This window comes from Polistes fuscatus, unplaced genomic scaffold (assembly GCF_010416935.1).
Source record: "Polistes fuscatus isolate 324 unplaced genomic scaffold, CU_Pfus_HIC Scaffold12, whole genome shotgun sequence".
Lineage (NCBI taxonomy): Eukaryota > Metazoa > Arthropoda > Insecta > Hymenoptera > Vespidae > Polistes > Polistes fuscatus.
The window spans coordinates 6,870,638-6,888,260 of NW_025113020.1; the positions used below are offsets into that span (position 1 = coordinate 6,870,638).

Sequence of the window (17,623 nt, forward strand, 5' to 3'; positions counted from 1 at the left end):
TAGGCTAACGTTTCAAAATTACATACAAATATTTTTTTTATTTCATTGGCTTCTGATTCGTTACCTTGATGTACCTGAATTTAAAAAAAAAAAAAAAAAATAAGCAACTATTATTTTCTTTTATTACTACGCACATGTAGCGCATAAGAGTATTTCATTTTTTTTTTTTATATATATATATAGATAATAATGATAATTCATTATATCAGTTTATATGTATGACTACGTAGTATTAATAATTTAATTATTAATATTATATACAGGGTCTCCTATATATGTTGACACGGTAATATTTACAACCGAACCAAAAATTATAAAGTCATAATTAAGTTATAGTTTATTATGCGTCAGGATAATTACACTTTTCGTTGTCGTACAAAAAAGAAAAAGAAAAAGATGAAATGAAATAAGATTTGATATTGTATTCCAACAATGTCAATAATTCAATCAATTATTTTTCGTTATTCTTCGTATTAAAATTTTGTATTATTGACTAGAACTGTCTTGTGCCTTACTCTCAATGCAATTATTATTAAAACAAAAAGAAAGATAAGTAAATACTTTGGTGTATAATTAAATTTAATCTTATGACGATGTAATAATGCAGACGTGTAGTAATTTTTTGTTAAAACTATACAATTTAAGACAAAATATCAGACTTTGGTCACTCAATGAACAAAAAACAAAAAATGTTATCTTAAACTTGGACATTATTAGTACTGTACAACTATAATAGCAAGAGCTATGAAATACAGTTATATATACATGCACACACACTTTATTTGTGTGAAATAAACAATGATACTACATATTATGGTTGTATATTTATAATTTAAGTATATATTTGTTCTAAAATATTATTACTAATAATAATGATAGTGTATATTGGATACACATTTATTTTTATAAAATATAATAAATGAAATTATATAAAAAAAGAAAAAAATCATATACAAATTATTGTAATATTAAAGATGATCGAGATAAAAATTAAATTATTCAATATCAATGACGTATTTTAAACACGTTCATTATGAAATTACTTATATTTAATATAAGAAAGTTATTTATATAGGATTATTTTGTTATATATAGGCAATAGAAAAATCAAGGCATTCTTGCAGAAAATGTTAATCTCGAGAATATTTAAAGCTTAATTTATATCGAACATATTATTTATTATTTAGACCATCAAATTTATATCAACTATTTATCAAACGTTAATAATTTAAGTTTTGAATTTGGCGCGTTAAATAATCGGATTGTTAGTTTTGAATTTGGCGCGTTAAACAATCGGAACGTCGGTTTTGAATTTGGCGCATTAAACAATCGGAACGTCGGTTTTGAACTTTGCCGCGTAAAATTGGTGGAATGTTAGTTTTTTAAATTTCACGTGGAAAATTATCGATATCATCGTAATTAATCGCAAGTATATGTACAATATACGAATATATATATAAATATAAGAACAAGAATATGGATGATCGAGTAAAATTAAAGGCCAACAAGGTTATGCTCATCGTTATAACGGAGGTGATTTTTATTTCAACAAAAATAACAATTTACATTGAACTATTTTGATAATAATATTATTATCGTGTATGCTACACGTGTAGTTTTATTTTTATTTTATTTTACTTTATTTTACTTTACTTTACTTTACTTTACTTTACTTTACTTTATTTTACTTTACTTTACTTTAATTTTATTTTACTTTACTTTTATTTTACTTTTATTTTTTACTGTAGGCATGGTATGCTTTCGCTCGCTATTAATTGTAATAATCTGCTTATTTGTTTATTTTATTTATTTTCTTCGTGTATTATCAATGATCATTTTAATAATAATTCGCATTTTAATAAATAGCGTTGTATCCTTAGATAATAATCGCTATTGATTTATTTTCTTGTTGTATTCTTCTTCTTCTTCTTCTTTTTCTTGCAGTTATGGTTGTGTTGTGGTTGTTGTATTTGTTATTTATTATAGTAAGTTGGTAGTAGTAGCAATATTAATGGGTAATATTATTTTTAAAAGCTTCGTAAATCCTTATGCGATCTTTTTAAGCTTCGTACTCAACGTTCTTCACATTTCTTTTCTTTTCTTTTTTCTTTTGTTTCGTTAGGTTAATCTTTTACTTTTATTTTTTATTAATTATGATACAAGTATAGTCAGGAGGGAACTGAGATTTGAGTACCTCGACTTTTTGTCTTCCTCTTCTTCTTCTTTTTTTTCTTCTTCTTCTTCTTATTTTTATTCATATTTTATATATGTATTATTTTTATAGGTTTATATATTTTATATATATATTTATTTATATATTTATATATGTATATACAACAAGGACTTCCTGCCCTTTTTTTTTTTGTTTTGTTTAAATTTAAACAGATAATCTCGTAATGATGATGATGATGATGATGATTATGATTATGATGACAATGATGATAGGCGACAGAGTAGATGACATCGACCGATTTTGATGTCGTATTATTTGTTTTCTTCCCTTTTCTTCGATTAGTTTTCATTTTAATTTTCATTTTCTCTTTTTATTTTTCTTTCTTTTTCCCATTACGAACGAGTAGGTACATCTCAATTTAATTTTTCCCGCCATTACACAAGTTATTTTTCTCCACCAATCACAGCGGAACAAAGATATTTCATATTTTCCCCGTACACGTGTATATGTGTATGCGTGTTTTTTAAAATACCAAATTAATATTCGTACATCGCACGTAAATTTCATTTTTAACATGATCTCTAATATGAATCATACACACACACACACACACACACAAACACAGACATTTTTTCCCTTCTTCTTTTTTTTCTTTTTCCTCAATTATCTTTTCATTTATAGTACGTGCGTATTTTTATACGATTTTTTTTTTTCTTTCCACACATAAACGTCGACAGAATAATCGTTATTGTTAATAATAATAGTAATTATATAGTAGTAGTAGAGTAGTAGTAGTAGTAGTAGTAGTAGTAGTAGTAGTAGTAGTAGTAGTAGTAGTAGTAGTAGTAGTAGTAGTAGTAGTAATAATAATATTTATAATAATAATAATAATAATAATAATTATATAATAATAGTAATAATGATAATAATAATAAGCGTATGCTTTACACTGACAATCATCAATTATCTTACTTTTACATACTTTTATTAATTACGACTCCTCCCTCCCCTCCCCCATCGGTCGATGTGTTTTATATGATTGATTTATTTTTATTTTTTTTCCTTCCTTCTTTCATTATATATTTCATTTCCCCCTTTTTATTATTATTATTATTATTTTATTTTTATTTTCATTCGAAGTTGGAAAATTCTCTTTAACATATTCGATGCGAGAAACTTGAACGCGAATTATTTTTTTTTTTTACGTACTCGTCGTTGAATTTCATTTTGCACAATTATTTCGTGGTTTATTTAAATGTAATATATTGTTTTTGCAAAAAAAAACATTTGTAAATTTAAATGAATGATTTTCTTTTTTTTTTTATTTTATTATCGAACCTTTTCGAAATATTATTATTTGTAATAGACTCTCCCTCCTACCTCCTCCTCCTCCTCCTCCTCCTTCTATTCTTTTCATTGCTGTCCTCGTTCGAAATAATAATCTCGTTGCTGGCGATCTATTTTTTTTTTTTGTATATATTTCTTTTTGTTTTTATTTATTATTATTATTTGGTGCTATTCCCTACAGTGAGAGAGTTGTTTTACTTTACCGTGCGAAGATATAACTTTTTATCAACGTAAATCGATGAAGATGGTTTTTTTCTTTTTAATTTCCCCCCTTTCAAAACGATCTTTCCATTGTGTTTTCGTAATTATTTTTATTTAAATAAAAATAATAACAATAATAATAATAATAATAATAATAATAATAATAATAATAATAATAATAATAAAAATAATAATAATAAAAATGAAAATGATAATGATAATGATAGAAATAAAAAATGGCGACAAGAATAATAGGAAGACGTATTTCAACGAATATTTTTACTCTCTTATTCGCGATTACTCGATTACACAGTTTCTCTCTGTCTCATTTTTTCTCTTTCTTTATTATTTTTATATTATTTTTTTTATTTATAACTATATCTTGAAAATAATCGAAATATTTTCTCTCTAATGAAACCCTTGTAAATTCGAAATAATTGATTCCAATTAACATTTCATTTTTTGTTTCTTTTACTGCGCGAAAAGATCATACCCCTCACTGGCGTGTTTTGTCTAAACGTTTATCGAAGAAAAAAAGAAAAAGAAAAGAAAAAAAGAATTATTTACAATTATCATACAAAGTTTTTAATACAAAAATTAGTTAGTAAATTAATTAAAATTCAGCTGCCTAAAATAATATATATATAGATATACAGATACAAGAGTATATTATTAATAATAATAATAATAGTAATAATAATTATAATAATAACAATAATAATAATAATAATATAATAATAATAATAATAATAATAATAATAATAAAATAATAATAATTAGAAAACTTCTTCGTTACATTTTGAACACAAGAAAAATGGTTGATCTTTTGATCGAAGCAGTAGCAATAATGGCGCGTCTCTACGACTCGTTCCGCGCGGTAAAATTCAAACGAGTTTAAAATTAGAATTATTTTTGAGAGTGTCTCTATTTCATCTGACAAAAATAATAATACTAATAATAATAATAATAGTATTTTAGAAGCAACAACTTGTGTTCATGTCATTTTTGTTCATTTTAAATAATGAATATTCACGTTTATTTCTGGTTTTGGATAATTAATTGTAGCTAATTAAATATGTTACAATTTACGATTTTGAATTACTTCTTTTTCTTTTTTTTTTTTTTTTTTTTTTGAGTTTATCGAGAAAAATAATATAATATAGCTGAACGAAAGCGCAGAACGCACAAATGAAGTTAATGGATGGTGTATGGGGTGGGCGTGTATGTGTGTATGTATTTTTATATATGTATAAATATAAAATTAGGCTGTATAAAAAGTCTTCGTGTTATGGCGTCGCATGTCTCAATGAAAGTATAATAGTTTATATAATATTTATAATGAATGTTAATAAGAGTTATATACGTTAATATATTTAACATATACAAACTCATTTTTGTATGGGTGTGTGTGTGTGTGTGTTTGTGTCTGCATATATATATATATATATATATATGTTTTTTTTTCTATATCCCACATAGTCATTAATAATAATAATAATAATAATAATAAAGATATATAATAATAATAATAATCATGTATTTTGATAGTCAGAGCGTATATATTCGGGTTGTTTTTTAATATTATTTTTAATAATAATAATTGAGAATGAAATTAAAATCAGCACATATACCAGAGGTTTTTGTTTCAACTTTGTTTTTAGTAGTAATTATTTTGTATGTAAGAGGATTGTGTCTGTGTGAACAGTATTTATACATATATAGTTATAAATTATTCTTATTAAATACGAGAACGTAGTATTATTATCGGGAAAAAAAAAAAAAAAGAAACAAAATACTCTTTCCCTAGTCAGTTCGTGGTTGCATTCTAAACCCCTAAATGCTATCTACGTCACTTATACACTAATAAACCTAGACTTATTAATCAATTAATAATAATTAATAATAATAATTATAATCATAATAATAATAATAATAATAATAATTAATAATAGCATATTACAATTAAAACTAGCCATCATCAATATATGTATAATAACTAATTGCTCGGCTTAGAAATTAATAGTATGTATTATGTACAACAGTTTTTTAAGAGTTACACAATTTTTCTTATTTTTTTTTTTTCTTTTTTTTATCGTCCCTTCTTCCAATTTATACTTTTTCTTCTTCTTCTTTTTAAAACTCCTCTCCTTTTTCTCATTTTTAATTTATTTCTTTTCTTATACTCTCGTCTTTCTCTTCTAATCAAAGAGATGGAGATGTTAATAATATTTGATGGTATATTAGTTTTTTTTTTTTTCTTTTTTATTATGGATAATCTTTTTCTCGTATTATTGTATATATTTATTTATTTATTTATTTAATTATATTTTCTTTTGACTCTCTCCATTTAAAGTCAAAACAAAATGGCGGTCTCCCCCTCTTACACTCTTTCTCTCTCTTTCTCTCACACACGCACACGCACACACGCACACTTTCACTCTCTCTTACTTTCCGTGCTAATAAATTGCATCGTAATTCGAATTAATAATCACAATTTAACCGTACAATAATTATGTTCACCGGAGAAAATTATGTTCATCTTTTTTCTTTTCTATTTTTTTTTTTCTCATTTTTTTGTTTGTTTAAATCGCACACTACTACAGGCTAATACAATTCGTACTTGATTTATTTTATATATATATATATGTATATGTTTGTTTGTTTGTTGTTTGCCTATGCATTATGTATTGTATATTGTATATACATATATATATTAACAGGTTTTTTTCATTTTCTTTTGTTATGTTTTTTTTTTTTTAGTTTAATCGAATCATTATTAAAATTCCCAGGACACATCCATAGATATTCACATTCGAAATAAAAATCACTCGCACGCGCGCCCACCACCTCCTCCACCTCCTCCTCCTCCTCCTCCTCCTCCTTCTGCCCCCCTTCCTCCTCTTCTTCCTACAGTTCTACCGTTTTTTTTCTTTTTTCTTCATTTCAGACTATTTCCATTTTACGTTTTTTAAACGATACTTTTAATTAATATACATATTTATTTTTATTTATTTATTCATTTATTTATTAATAATATATGTGTATATTAATTAATCGTTTATGTACAAAAAAGCGTTTGCGTGTGTGTGTATTTCTAACGAACTCTATTTTCTTTTTTTTGTTTTTTAATTTCAGGGCTAGCCATGACATTCTTTTTTTTCTCTTCACGAGGTCGTTTCATTATTATTATTATTACTACTATTGTTATTATTATTATTATTATATTATTATTATTATTATTAGTATTATAATTTGCATCTCGCATTTTTGGACGAGTTTGTTTTATTTAAAATTTTAAAAAATTTGTCACAAAGTGAAATTTAATAAAAGAGAGAAGATGGGAAGTAAAGGAATTAAAAAAGATGGCGAGAAAGAAAGATGAATGTAAAAAAAAGAAAGAAAAGAAAAGAAAAGAAAAGAGATTGTACGAAAATGATCCAATTGATTATTTTACACACGCACTCTTTTGGGCTTACAGTTACGAGGAGGCGTCATTTTTTTTTAAATCGTTTATAACAATATTTGATATCAATAATAAACGGCTCACACAGGGGAGGTTTGTTTTTTTAATGTAAAATCAAAATGGAGTCCTTGATGCTGGACGCATTTTCGTCATTTTTAAACAAACAAAACTTTAACGATTTGTTGCAGTTTTGAAAATTAAATAATATATTAATGTATTATATATATTATATATAAATATATATATATATATATATATATAATATGTATTGTTAAAGCATATACATGTGTACATATATATATATATACATATGTATATATTTATGAATAGGAAATTATAATACATAATGAATGTTTTTAAAAATGTCTTCCTTTAAAACTATTAGAAATTTGTAATAATAGATATAATCCTTAAATCACATATATTAATTTTTATATCTTTAATTACGATAATAATAATAATATTTATAACAATAATAATAGTAATAGTAATTTTATATGTACACGTACCCAATAATGTATGGCAATTGATTGAGTTTAAAGAAATAGAAGGAAAAAAAAAGAAAAGAAAATTAATTTCATGATTTACAACACATTAACAATGATCGTTGGACATTTTGTAATTTCGGTAATGTAACACTTGTTGTTTTGAAAAAAATAGCTATCAAATTAGTCATTCATTTGATAATCTTATTTCTTCTTTTTTACCTTTTCTTTCTTTTCAAATCAAAGGAATTCGTTCTCCAATGATTAACGTTACATATTATTATTCGAAGGTATCCTTATAAAACGTTTACATTTGCAAATAAATATTTCAAATACCATTGATTATTGTTCTCTTCTTATACGATGTAAATCATGAAATGAATATTATTTTTTTTTTCTTCTAATTCGTTTGACTCACTCTCTCCTCTCTGTCCTTAATAATAATTATCGCAATTTTATTACGCATCGTCAAAAAACACGCAAGGACACAATAAAGAAATAGGTTTTTTTTTTTTACTTACAATTAAACAAAAAAATATATTTATCGAAATCCTTTGAAAGACGATATTATTAATTGTCGTATGAAAAAAAAAGAAAACGTTTCGCTAATTTATTTTTTTTTTTTATTTATCATTTGCAACATCGCCATCTGCAACGAGATGAGTGTAGCAACAATGGGAATGACGTTCGAATTAAAAAAAAAAGAAAAGAAAAGAAAAGAAAAGATATATAATATATAATAATATAATAATAATTGAATTTTTTTATATATAAAAAATGAAACACACGTCGCGTGTTGTTTCCTCTCTTTACTAATTTATTTAAAACGCACCCCTGTGTTGTCATTTCGTTACAAAGTATACATTTCATGACAAATTTATATATATATATATATATATATAAACAAAAAATGAAGGAGAAAGAGGAAAATAAGATGAGAGATGTAAAGAAAAAGAAAAAGAAAAATTAAGTAGAGTCCTTAATTGGTCGCTCACGGATATTTTGAGTCAATTAAAACGAACAAAATATGCAAGAAAGAAAGAAAGAAAGAAAGAAAGGCATAAAAAATAAGAAAAAGAAGGGCTAATTTCTATCGTCCGACAGTGTATGAGTGTGTGTGTGTGTGTGTGTGTGTGTGTGTTGTGTTGTGTGTTTAACATATGTATGCAATCTATACACGTGTCCTATCCAATTCGTACATGTCGAAAATGATTACGACACCGTCTCGATATCCTAGTAAAAGAAGCGTCATGGCGTTCCGACTTGCCCTTAACTAAAAAAGTATTAACAACAGACTATCAATCTTCGTCCGAAAGTGGCTCGTATTGCGCGGAAAGCAAAGGTGCTGGTTCCGGTTGCATCTGTTCGGATTTGGATACGGCAGACGAGACCGAGGTTGGAGGTGGAGGTGCTGGAGGTGGTCCAGTGTGAACACCCAATGCACTGAACGGATAAAAAGTAGTAGTGGGAGCTGGCGGAGCTGGGGTAGCTTGATTAGCTGATTGTTGTTGGGCTTGTTTGTTGGATGTATCGTCGACTATCATTTCGCTGTTAGCAGGACTATCGACGTTCATATTGGATTTATCGTCTTTTTCAACGGTCGATGAATTTCCAGGACCGGATACAGGGTTATTACCGGTAACGACACTACCACTGCCACTGTTACCACTACCACTACCACCAATACCACCACCTCCACTACCACCACTACCAGTGCCGCTGTTAACAACTCCCCCAGCAGCACTACTTACTACACCACATGTACCACCGTTACCGACAACACCACCACCACCACAACCACCACTACCACCACCACCACCACCGGTGGAACCTCCAGTATTACCACCAACGGTACCACTCGAACCACCTCCGCTTCCTCCACCACTACCTCCTCCTCCTCCGCCGCTTCCTCCACCGTTTCTTTCTCTTTCTCTTTCTCTTTCTCCTCCTCCGCCTCCCGTTGATCCAGGTTTATCATCTTCGGACGTACGCATCACCTCCACGATTTTATTCTTAACGTAGTCCAGTGGAGACAGGTGTGGTTTGTTAGAGGGTGTACCGGAAGTTGAGGTGGCAGTGCTCGTTTCGTAGAAGCGACGCCCGTAATGATTCGTGTTAGCTTCCGGAGGAGAGACCGGTTCGACGGAATGAAACTGTTGCTTCCCCACCGAGGATGAGGATTGTTGTTGTTGCTGTTGCTGTTGTTGCTGCTGCTGCTGTTGTTGTTGTTGTTGCTGCTGTTGTTGTTGCTGTTGCTGCTGTTGCTGTTGTTGTTGTTGCTGCTGCTGTTGTTGTTGCTGTTGCTGCTGCTGCTGTTGTTGTTGCTGTTGTTGCTGCTGCTGCTGGGATTGTTGTTGAGCAACTCGTATTATCTGTCGTTCGTCACCAGCCTTCACGGAGTCAGCTTCGTTTCCTTTCCGCAACTTCCATTGTTCCTCCGAAATTTGATATCTATCGTACGAGGGAAACCGTACAGAGACTCTAGTTTTTTATGATTTTTATTATTATTATTATTGTTTCTTTTTTGAATATAACGTTTGCATATTATACAACACAACAATAATATTTACTTTTTATTCGATTGTATTTCGATAAGTTTTCTTTCAAAGAAGATTCTTACCCAGTATAAGATCTATACGAAGAATGCGGAGGCCCGTAATCCTTGGTTACAATGTGATCGACATGTTCCCCTAGAGTAATAGCCTTGTTTCCACTTCCGCTGCCACTTCCACCGCCTGCTCCGCTGTTTCCTCTTCCCTCACCGACTGGACTGTGTACCATACCGTTAGGTTCTGTCTGCGTCTCTAGATGGAATTCCTGGAAAGATATTGTACTTTTCTAGTTCTGCACATATACTTATGTGAATAATTATTTAATAATAATTATTACAGAATTAATTTATTATTATTGAATATTTGTATTATTGTCTTACTTGGAATAGTCGATCGCCTGGTCGAGTAGGTTGATTATTGGACACTGCGCGTCCTCCAGCATTCTCTACGCTCTGATTGATCTGGTGCGTTATAATGGCATCTATCAAACTAGCTGCAGTCAAAGTTGACGAAGTTTCGTTTTGTTGTTGATTAGAGGATTGATTTTGTTGACGGGAGGACGATTGCGATTGTTGCTGGGATGGTTGTTGGGATGACTGTTGGGATGGTTGTTGCTGTGGTTGTTGAAGTCTCGAGGATTGTGAAAATCCGCTGCTCAATAATCTCGAGGATTCCCTGTCTATTTGTTGCTGCTGTTGTTGCTGTTGCTGTTGTTGTTGTTGTTGCTGCTGTTGGTCGCGATACAATTGAGCCATGTGTCGTCTCTCGGCTTCCAAGCGATGCTGTTGTTGAATGTGCTGTTGTATTTGTTGTTGTTGTTGCTGTTGTTGTTGATGCAAATGAGCCAAGTCTCGTTCCCTTTGTTGTTGCATAGCCAAACGATGTTCCGCGTGTTGCTGTTGTTGAATTTCTTTCTCCCTTTGTTGATGCATAGCAAGCCTTTCTTGTTGTTGCTGTTGTATTTCCTTTTCTCGTTGTTGAACGCTCAAACGATGCTCCTGATGTTCTTTCTCCCTTTGAGCCGCAGCCGCTGCCATTTGTTGGTGTATTTCTTTTTCTCTGTGTTGATGAACGGACATACGATGTTGTTCCGCGTGTTGTATCTCTTTTTCCCTTTGCTGTGCCGATAATCTATGATCTACGTGTTGGATTTCTTTCTCGCGTTGTTGGATCAAACGGTGTTCCTGTTGGATCTCTTTCTCGCGTAGATGATGTTGCTGAACAGCCAAACGTTGTTCCAAATGATATTCATTTTCTGCTCTTTGCAACCTATGTTCTTCCTTTTCACGTAAATGAACCAAATCTCGTTCCCTTTCTCTGTCACGTTGATGATGATGCGCAAGAGCCATTCTGTGTTCAACTTGATGCTGTTGTTGGATCGCCATACGATGTTCTTGCATGCGTATCTCTTGTTCGCGGAATACCCTGTTGTTATCGACGAATCGATCGGCTAACAATCTATCCGCCATTGTTTTTCCTAATCCTTCGTGGCCACCACTGCCCGAAGCAGAATGACTATGGGGATGTGGAACTGGAAGACTCGGTTGTTGCACCGCAACATCTACCAGACTCGAGAACGCTTCTAATCCAGGCGGGGGTGGTGCATAATGCATCGGTTTCTGCGTGTTATGCCTCTGTATGACACCTTGACGATTTTGCGTGTGCGTTTGAGGTGGTGGTGTACTGGGAAAGTAAAGTGTCGAAGGTGACTCGTTCTTAGCCGTGGTTTCCGAGGTGCCGCTGCTGCCACGACTACGAGCGTGCATTTGTTGGCTGGTTATGTAATCGTTCATGATCAACTGTCTCGAGGACAATTGTTGTTCCATCGTGTAACTTGGTGGTGGTCGACTCGAGTAAGAATTATATTGATTGCTATGAGTTACCACTACAGTGGCTGCCGCTGGCTGAACCTGGCCTTGTCCAGGAACGTTTCCAGTGGTCACGGGTGAGTGTCGAATGGTACGATAATCGTACATCGATGGACGTTTTTCTACCGTGAACGGATGAACCGGTGTACCTTGAGTTATCGAACCAGCTTCTTTCGGACCTTGACTTCCCGAAGTGTTCACCACCGAACCACCACCACCAGTTGGTACGTTTGCAGTACTCACACCACTACTCGGATTACCAGGAGGTGTCATTTGTCTTAGCAAACCCTCGTAACGTGCACTCGAGACTGGCGTACCATGTGTGATGGATCCACCTTTATGAGTAGCCGTTCCAATGCTGCTTAACTTCGGTGATAATTTTGGAAGAGGTGGTGGTACGGATACTTTGTTCATTTTCGGTGTTAGAGGAGCCTGCGGTCTAGGCGAGGATGCATAAATCAAAGGACTCTTAGCTCCTCGTCCTTGATCGGGATGAGGGTGCGGATGATAAAAAGAACCAAGAGGTGGTTCCGAACGATAAATTGTTACTGTTGATGGTTTATGAATAGTTTGCATCGTGTGATTGTATTCTTGTTGTTGTCTTGGCTTTTTGATACTCAAGTCGAGGGTACCCTCGGTCTCACGTAATGCTTGTTGTACTTGCATCACGACTAGGCCTTCCTTAGGTAACATATCCGATGATGAACTTTGACTACTAAGCGTTGTAGGTGGACAAGGAGTGATAGTTGCTTGCATTTGACCTACACAAAATAAAATAAAATAAAATAAAATAATCGTATCAATTGTTTTTCAATCCAAATTACCAACTTTCGCAATGTTTTCTTAATATTTATATCAAACTTACCAATTTGCTGAGGACTCGGTGCAGAACGGTGACTGTGATGAGGACCCGATACTACAGAAAGCGTTGCCAAATTTGGCTCTCGGCTTGTCATCGTAGCTTTCATGATACTCTGATTGAAATCACGATGAAAAAGAGGGTGATTATCCAAATGATCCGATTGTAAAATACTCGATATCGTCGGTGTACCGGAATTAACGGGCATCGATAAATCACCGGTACCAGCTGGACTATTCGGATTTCTTTTCAGTTGCATCTCTATCACGCCTAACATGAGATCTTTCACTGTTAGAGGATTGTTATTACTACTCTTAGTTGATGGCGGCGAATGCACTACCGGTGGTGCCTGCGGATGTTGTTGCAATGATGAATTGTTATTGCTGGCAGTAGTCAGTGTCACAACAACACTGTTATTGTCCAAATCTGCACCACCCTGACCTTCGTCCGCTGTCTCCTGAAACAATCATCGAACCTCTATCAGACGGCCCTATCTTGATAAAAGATCATATTTTTCTATCTAATATATAATCCAGGGTGGATCCAAAGTTTCAAGAACCCCCCTTTTTTTTTTTTTTTATGTCAAATTTTTAAGGCAAACTTTTTCCACACATTATAAAATTAACGATAAGATAAAATCTTGTCAATAAATCATTTTTGGTTTCACCCTGTAATAAACAGCAAAATAAAATAGATAAACAGAACTGATAAAAACTACTCAAGTTAATATTTTATACAAACACTACTACTAATCGTAGTATAAAAAGCATTTAATACTTTTATATAAAATTTAAAAAAAAAACATTAAATTGCAATTGGTTATTTTTTTCTTTCTATGAAGATCTAAAACTTTTTAGTGCCATCTTACCGTGGCAGAACTATCGTAATCTTCTCTATTGCCCGTCGATACGATAGCACCACTACCACCACCACCTCCACTGGCCGAGGATTGTTGAGATGATCCAATGCTAACCGGTGGAATCAAAGAAACAACAGCTATTTCTGTTAGTTTCTCCCCAATTTTAGAATCTATTGATTGTGCAAACGTAATAGGCAATGTTGACGACGTTGAGGATGTTGTTTGTGCTGTTGTACTGCCGGTTACATTGTTAGCTGGACTACCAGCACTTGCCGTGTCACTCGAATCATGCACCTGAATGAATTGAATGAATGAATGAATGAATTGAATCAAGATTCAACAAAATAAATATCGCATTTAATTATATTTGTTAGTATTATTTGAGATTTTTACACATACAACAACTGACGAATATATAAAAGATAAGAAAAAGAAAAAGGGAGGAACAGATATTTACAGCTAATTCGTCGCAACTACTCGTACTGCTACCGCTTTCTTCTTCATCGGTTAAACACGGTCTTCTTTCTTCGCCCAAAGATTGATAATATTCGGCTACTATTTGATCCAAGCAATACTTTTTCCGATAAGTAAAATAATAATTTTTGCACTGGTGATTAGTTTTTCCCGGAATTTTGTCAGCAACTTTTGACCAATTGGTGCCGTGCTCGCGCAATGCCCTTTTCAATTGATCCAATTCTTCATCGGTCCATTGTCTTGCCAAGGAATCTGTACCATCCTCAGAAATGTCTGTACCACCACCGGTTAAATGTGATGCCAATCTTCTTGATATTCGATTGAAACATGCCGAACAACACTTGGTAGTGCTACTGGGTATCTCTGCAAAAATTCCAAAATTATATTCAAACTTAATGAATACAACAACAACAACAACAACAACAACAACAACAAATAGAACAGAATATATAAAATAAATACGTGAATGTTAGAAGATGATATACTTACGAAATTCTTGAATAATTTGTTCTCTAATTTCAGCTGGTAAGTCAAGCCATTTGGCTGGAAGTGCGCGTAATCGTTTAACTCTGGTTTTGGAACTACTATTATTGAGATTAGGACAACCAGGCAATGGACAGGCCGTATAACGTCCTCTAACGGCTTTGCATCTGCAGGTATTACATACTCTTGCACCTGGTGGTACTTGATCCTCCCTTAAACCGTACTGGGAAGCTTGGCTACGTGGTAATGCACGACTCTGGGTGTTTCCTTCAACAACGTCTTGACAAACTGTACATGCGTGAGGTCCTATTTGTCTACCACCTTCTGCAAAATAAAATTTCGAAACAACAAATCAAATGCATTGATTGACAACAACAACATCAACACTGTTACCATTTTTCCAACTGTTACAAGTTTTGATCAACTTGTCAAGGGTCTTCCCCTTTTTTAAATTTCTAATAGTAAGATTTAATAATAAAAATGTTTCCCAATTATTTAACTGAAAGCTTGGATAAGAGATAATATAAAATGATATCAGACAATTAGTAACACATCCATATCAAAACACCAGTAATCGAATCTAATGCGTTTCTTTGCTCGTATCTTCGCATTCATTGGGCATAAAGTTGAGTAAATATCGCTAATCATCGTCGGCATACTACGAGGGGTAGAAATTCGAGTAAGGGAGGAGAGGAGAGGGAGAGAGCAAGAAGAAATATGTGTATGTGTGTGTGTGTGAAGGAAGGAAAGGAAAATGGTGGTGGTGGTGGTGGTGGTGGGAAGAGAGGGAAAAAGATAGGCTAGGGGTTTGGGGGTGGTTGTGGGGGTTGGGTAGATGATAGGGGTAGGTAGGTAGAGGTATATGAGTAGGTAGAGAAAAGTAACCGCACGATACCCGAGAGCGAGAAACAGAATAATTACCGAGACTTCGCTGGTTAACTAATTAAGGGTGCCCAATTAAAAAGTTCTTCCTCCCTTCGGTCAGAGCGAGCTGAGTAGTTAAAGAGAAAGAGAGAGAGAAGAGAGTCGCCTTGCTAGAGTTGAAAAAGAAGGAGGAGGAGGGGAGGAGTAGGTAAAAGGAAGAAGAAGAAGAAGAAGAAGAAAAAAAACATACATAACCCGGAGTCAGGATTGCAGTCTTCTTCCTGGGGAAAAAGGAAATTTCTTCTCGCGATCGTCAAACAATCAAATAATAAATTCTAATGACTATATTATGATCTATTTTCCTTGTAGTACATACTTCCTTCAATAAAACCCTGTGATTGAGGGACAACTTCAACATCAACTTTGAATTATTTCACTTTTCTTTGTTTTGGTTTTTTGGAAATGATTAGTCTAATTAATATAAGAACAATAATGATCATCAATAGAATGGATCTATGGTCTCAGAAAAATATGTCAATTCTTTAATTATATTTATATATTTCATTACATACATACAGAGAAGATATTCCATTTGTTGTTAGTAATCATTCTTAATCGTTCCTCTATTTCCATCTCTTTTCTAGTTAACTAATGACAAAGTCAATCCCAATTAGCTTAGGGAATACCTGGGGCCTTTTGAAAACCTGCTGGTACACCCAACCCCACCAAACACCAACACCAATAACAATACCAATACCAATACCCCAACAATCTCATCGTTTGAAAATCGACGGCCAGTTTTGAAACGGATTATTGGTCGTACATGAAACGAACGAGGCAACCTACTGAATTATCCTTTCACTCTAGGGACTAACTGTCAATCATTGTCGTATACTATCACACACACACATACACATATCCCCCCCACCTATCTAATGGCAGTACAGGATTGGGGGAGGATACGTTGAGATATGAACAGATAGAATCCGAGTATTAACAATCGACATGGATGTGAATTCTGTGTGACGATTCTTCCTATGGCATTTGTGTATTCCTCCCCCCCACACCCCCTACCCCCATCATTCTTCTCTCTCTGTACGATGATGATGATGATGATGATGATGATGATGATCATTGTATCCTTCCCCCTCCCAACCCAATTCCTAATTACCCTTCCAGCCATTTCATCTGTCGGTGTGTCATTGCTAATTATGAAGCTAACAATAATTATTAATGCGATTTCCCTTGGATTTGAAAGACGTGACAGATTTAATGGAGAACAAATTGTTCCCTGTGTACGCGTACAATCTGTGGATCCCTAAAAATTTTTGACTATTGGGAGGAGAGAGGGTGGTGGGTGATCGGTTGATTGTTTTATGATGAACTTTTACACACGTTCAATTGATTTGTAATATTTACATTTTAATTTGATCCCGATGAAGAGATGTACCATGAGGAATTGAACAGAAAAAAAATGATAAAACAATTAGATTTTATTAGGGGAAAAAAAGAATATCAGAGGACACACACCGTTGTGTTGAAACATTTAAGATGTTTTCCTTTCGACAAAAGTATTTATATATTACTGGTATGTAAAAATAAAAAAAAAAAAATAAAATAAAAGAGGATAGGAATGAAAAAAGAGGGTGTTGTTGGTTGGCCAATGAAAGAGCAAAAAAGAAGAAGGAGATGAAGAAAAGGAAGAAGAGAATTACAAGAAAGAAAGAGAAGAGAAGAGAGAACAGAAATGTTTCGGTACAATTTCTGCCGCCAGTTGAGTACAAGAAGACAAAGAGATTTTAAATTGGTATAAGTAATGTGGAACAAAATTATACAAAGTACGCAGAAGAGAAAGAGAAAGAGAAAGAGAATAGCAATGCCCAAGAGAGAAAAGGGATGAGTAGAAGAAGGGAGGAAGAGGAGAAGGAGGAGGAGGAGGAGGAAGAGAAAGAGGAGGAGGAGACAGATAGAAGAAAAGGGTCGACATTAACGTTG

At 32.9% G+C, this 17,623-nt stretch overlaps 1 protein-coding gene across 4 annotated transcripts in view; it reads right to left on the reverse strand.

Annotated features, from left to right (window-relative positions):
* Nucleotides 1-8,436: 8,436 nt before the first annotated feature.
* The window catches only part of LOC122513499, a 47,243-nt gene continuing 38,056 nt past the window's right edge, over nt 8,437-17,623 (reverse strand). For 2 of the 4 annotated variants that reach the window (XM_043629891.1, XM_043629887.1), the window contains 7 exons: nt 14,771-15,088; nt 14,265-14,644; nt 13,817-14,101; nt 12,955-13,405; nt 10,602-12,850; nt 10,290-10,486; nt 8,437-10,150 (listed from right to left, as the gene is read on the reverse strand). In XM_043629891.1, the coding sequence (XP_043485826.1) occupies nt 8,968-10,150; nt 10,290-10,486; nt 10,602-12,850; nt 12,955-13,405; nt 13,817-14,101; nt 14,265-14,644; nt 14,771-15,088 (5,063 nt within the window). In that variant the 3' untranslated portion in view covers nt 8,437-8,967. The remainder of the gene's footprint in view (nt 10,151-10,289; nt 10,487-10,601; nt 12,851-12,954; nt 13,406-13,816; nt 14,102-14,264; nt 14,645-14,770; nt 15,089-17,623) is intronic. The other 2 variants (XM_043629889.1, XM_043629890.1) reach the window with 2 other exon arrangements.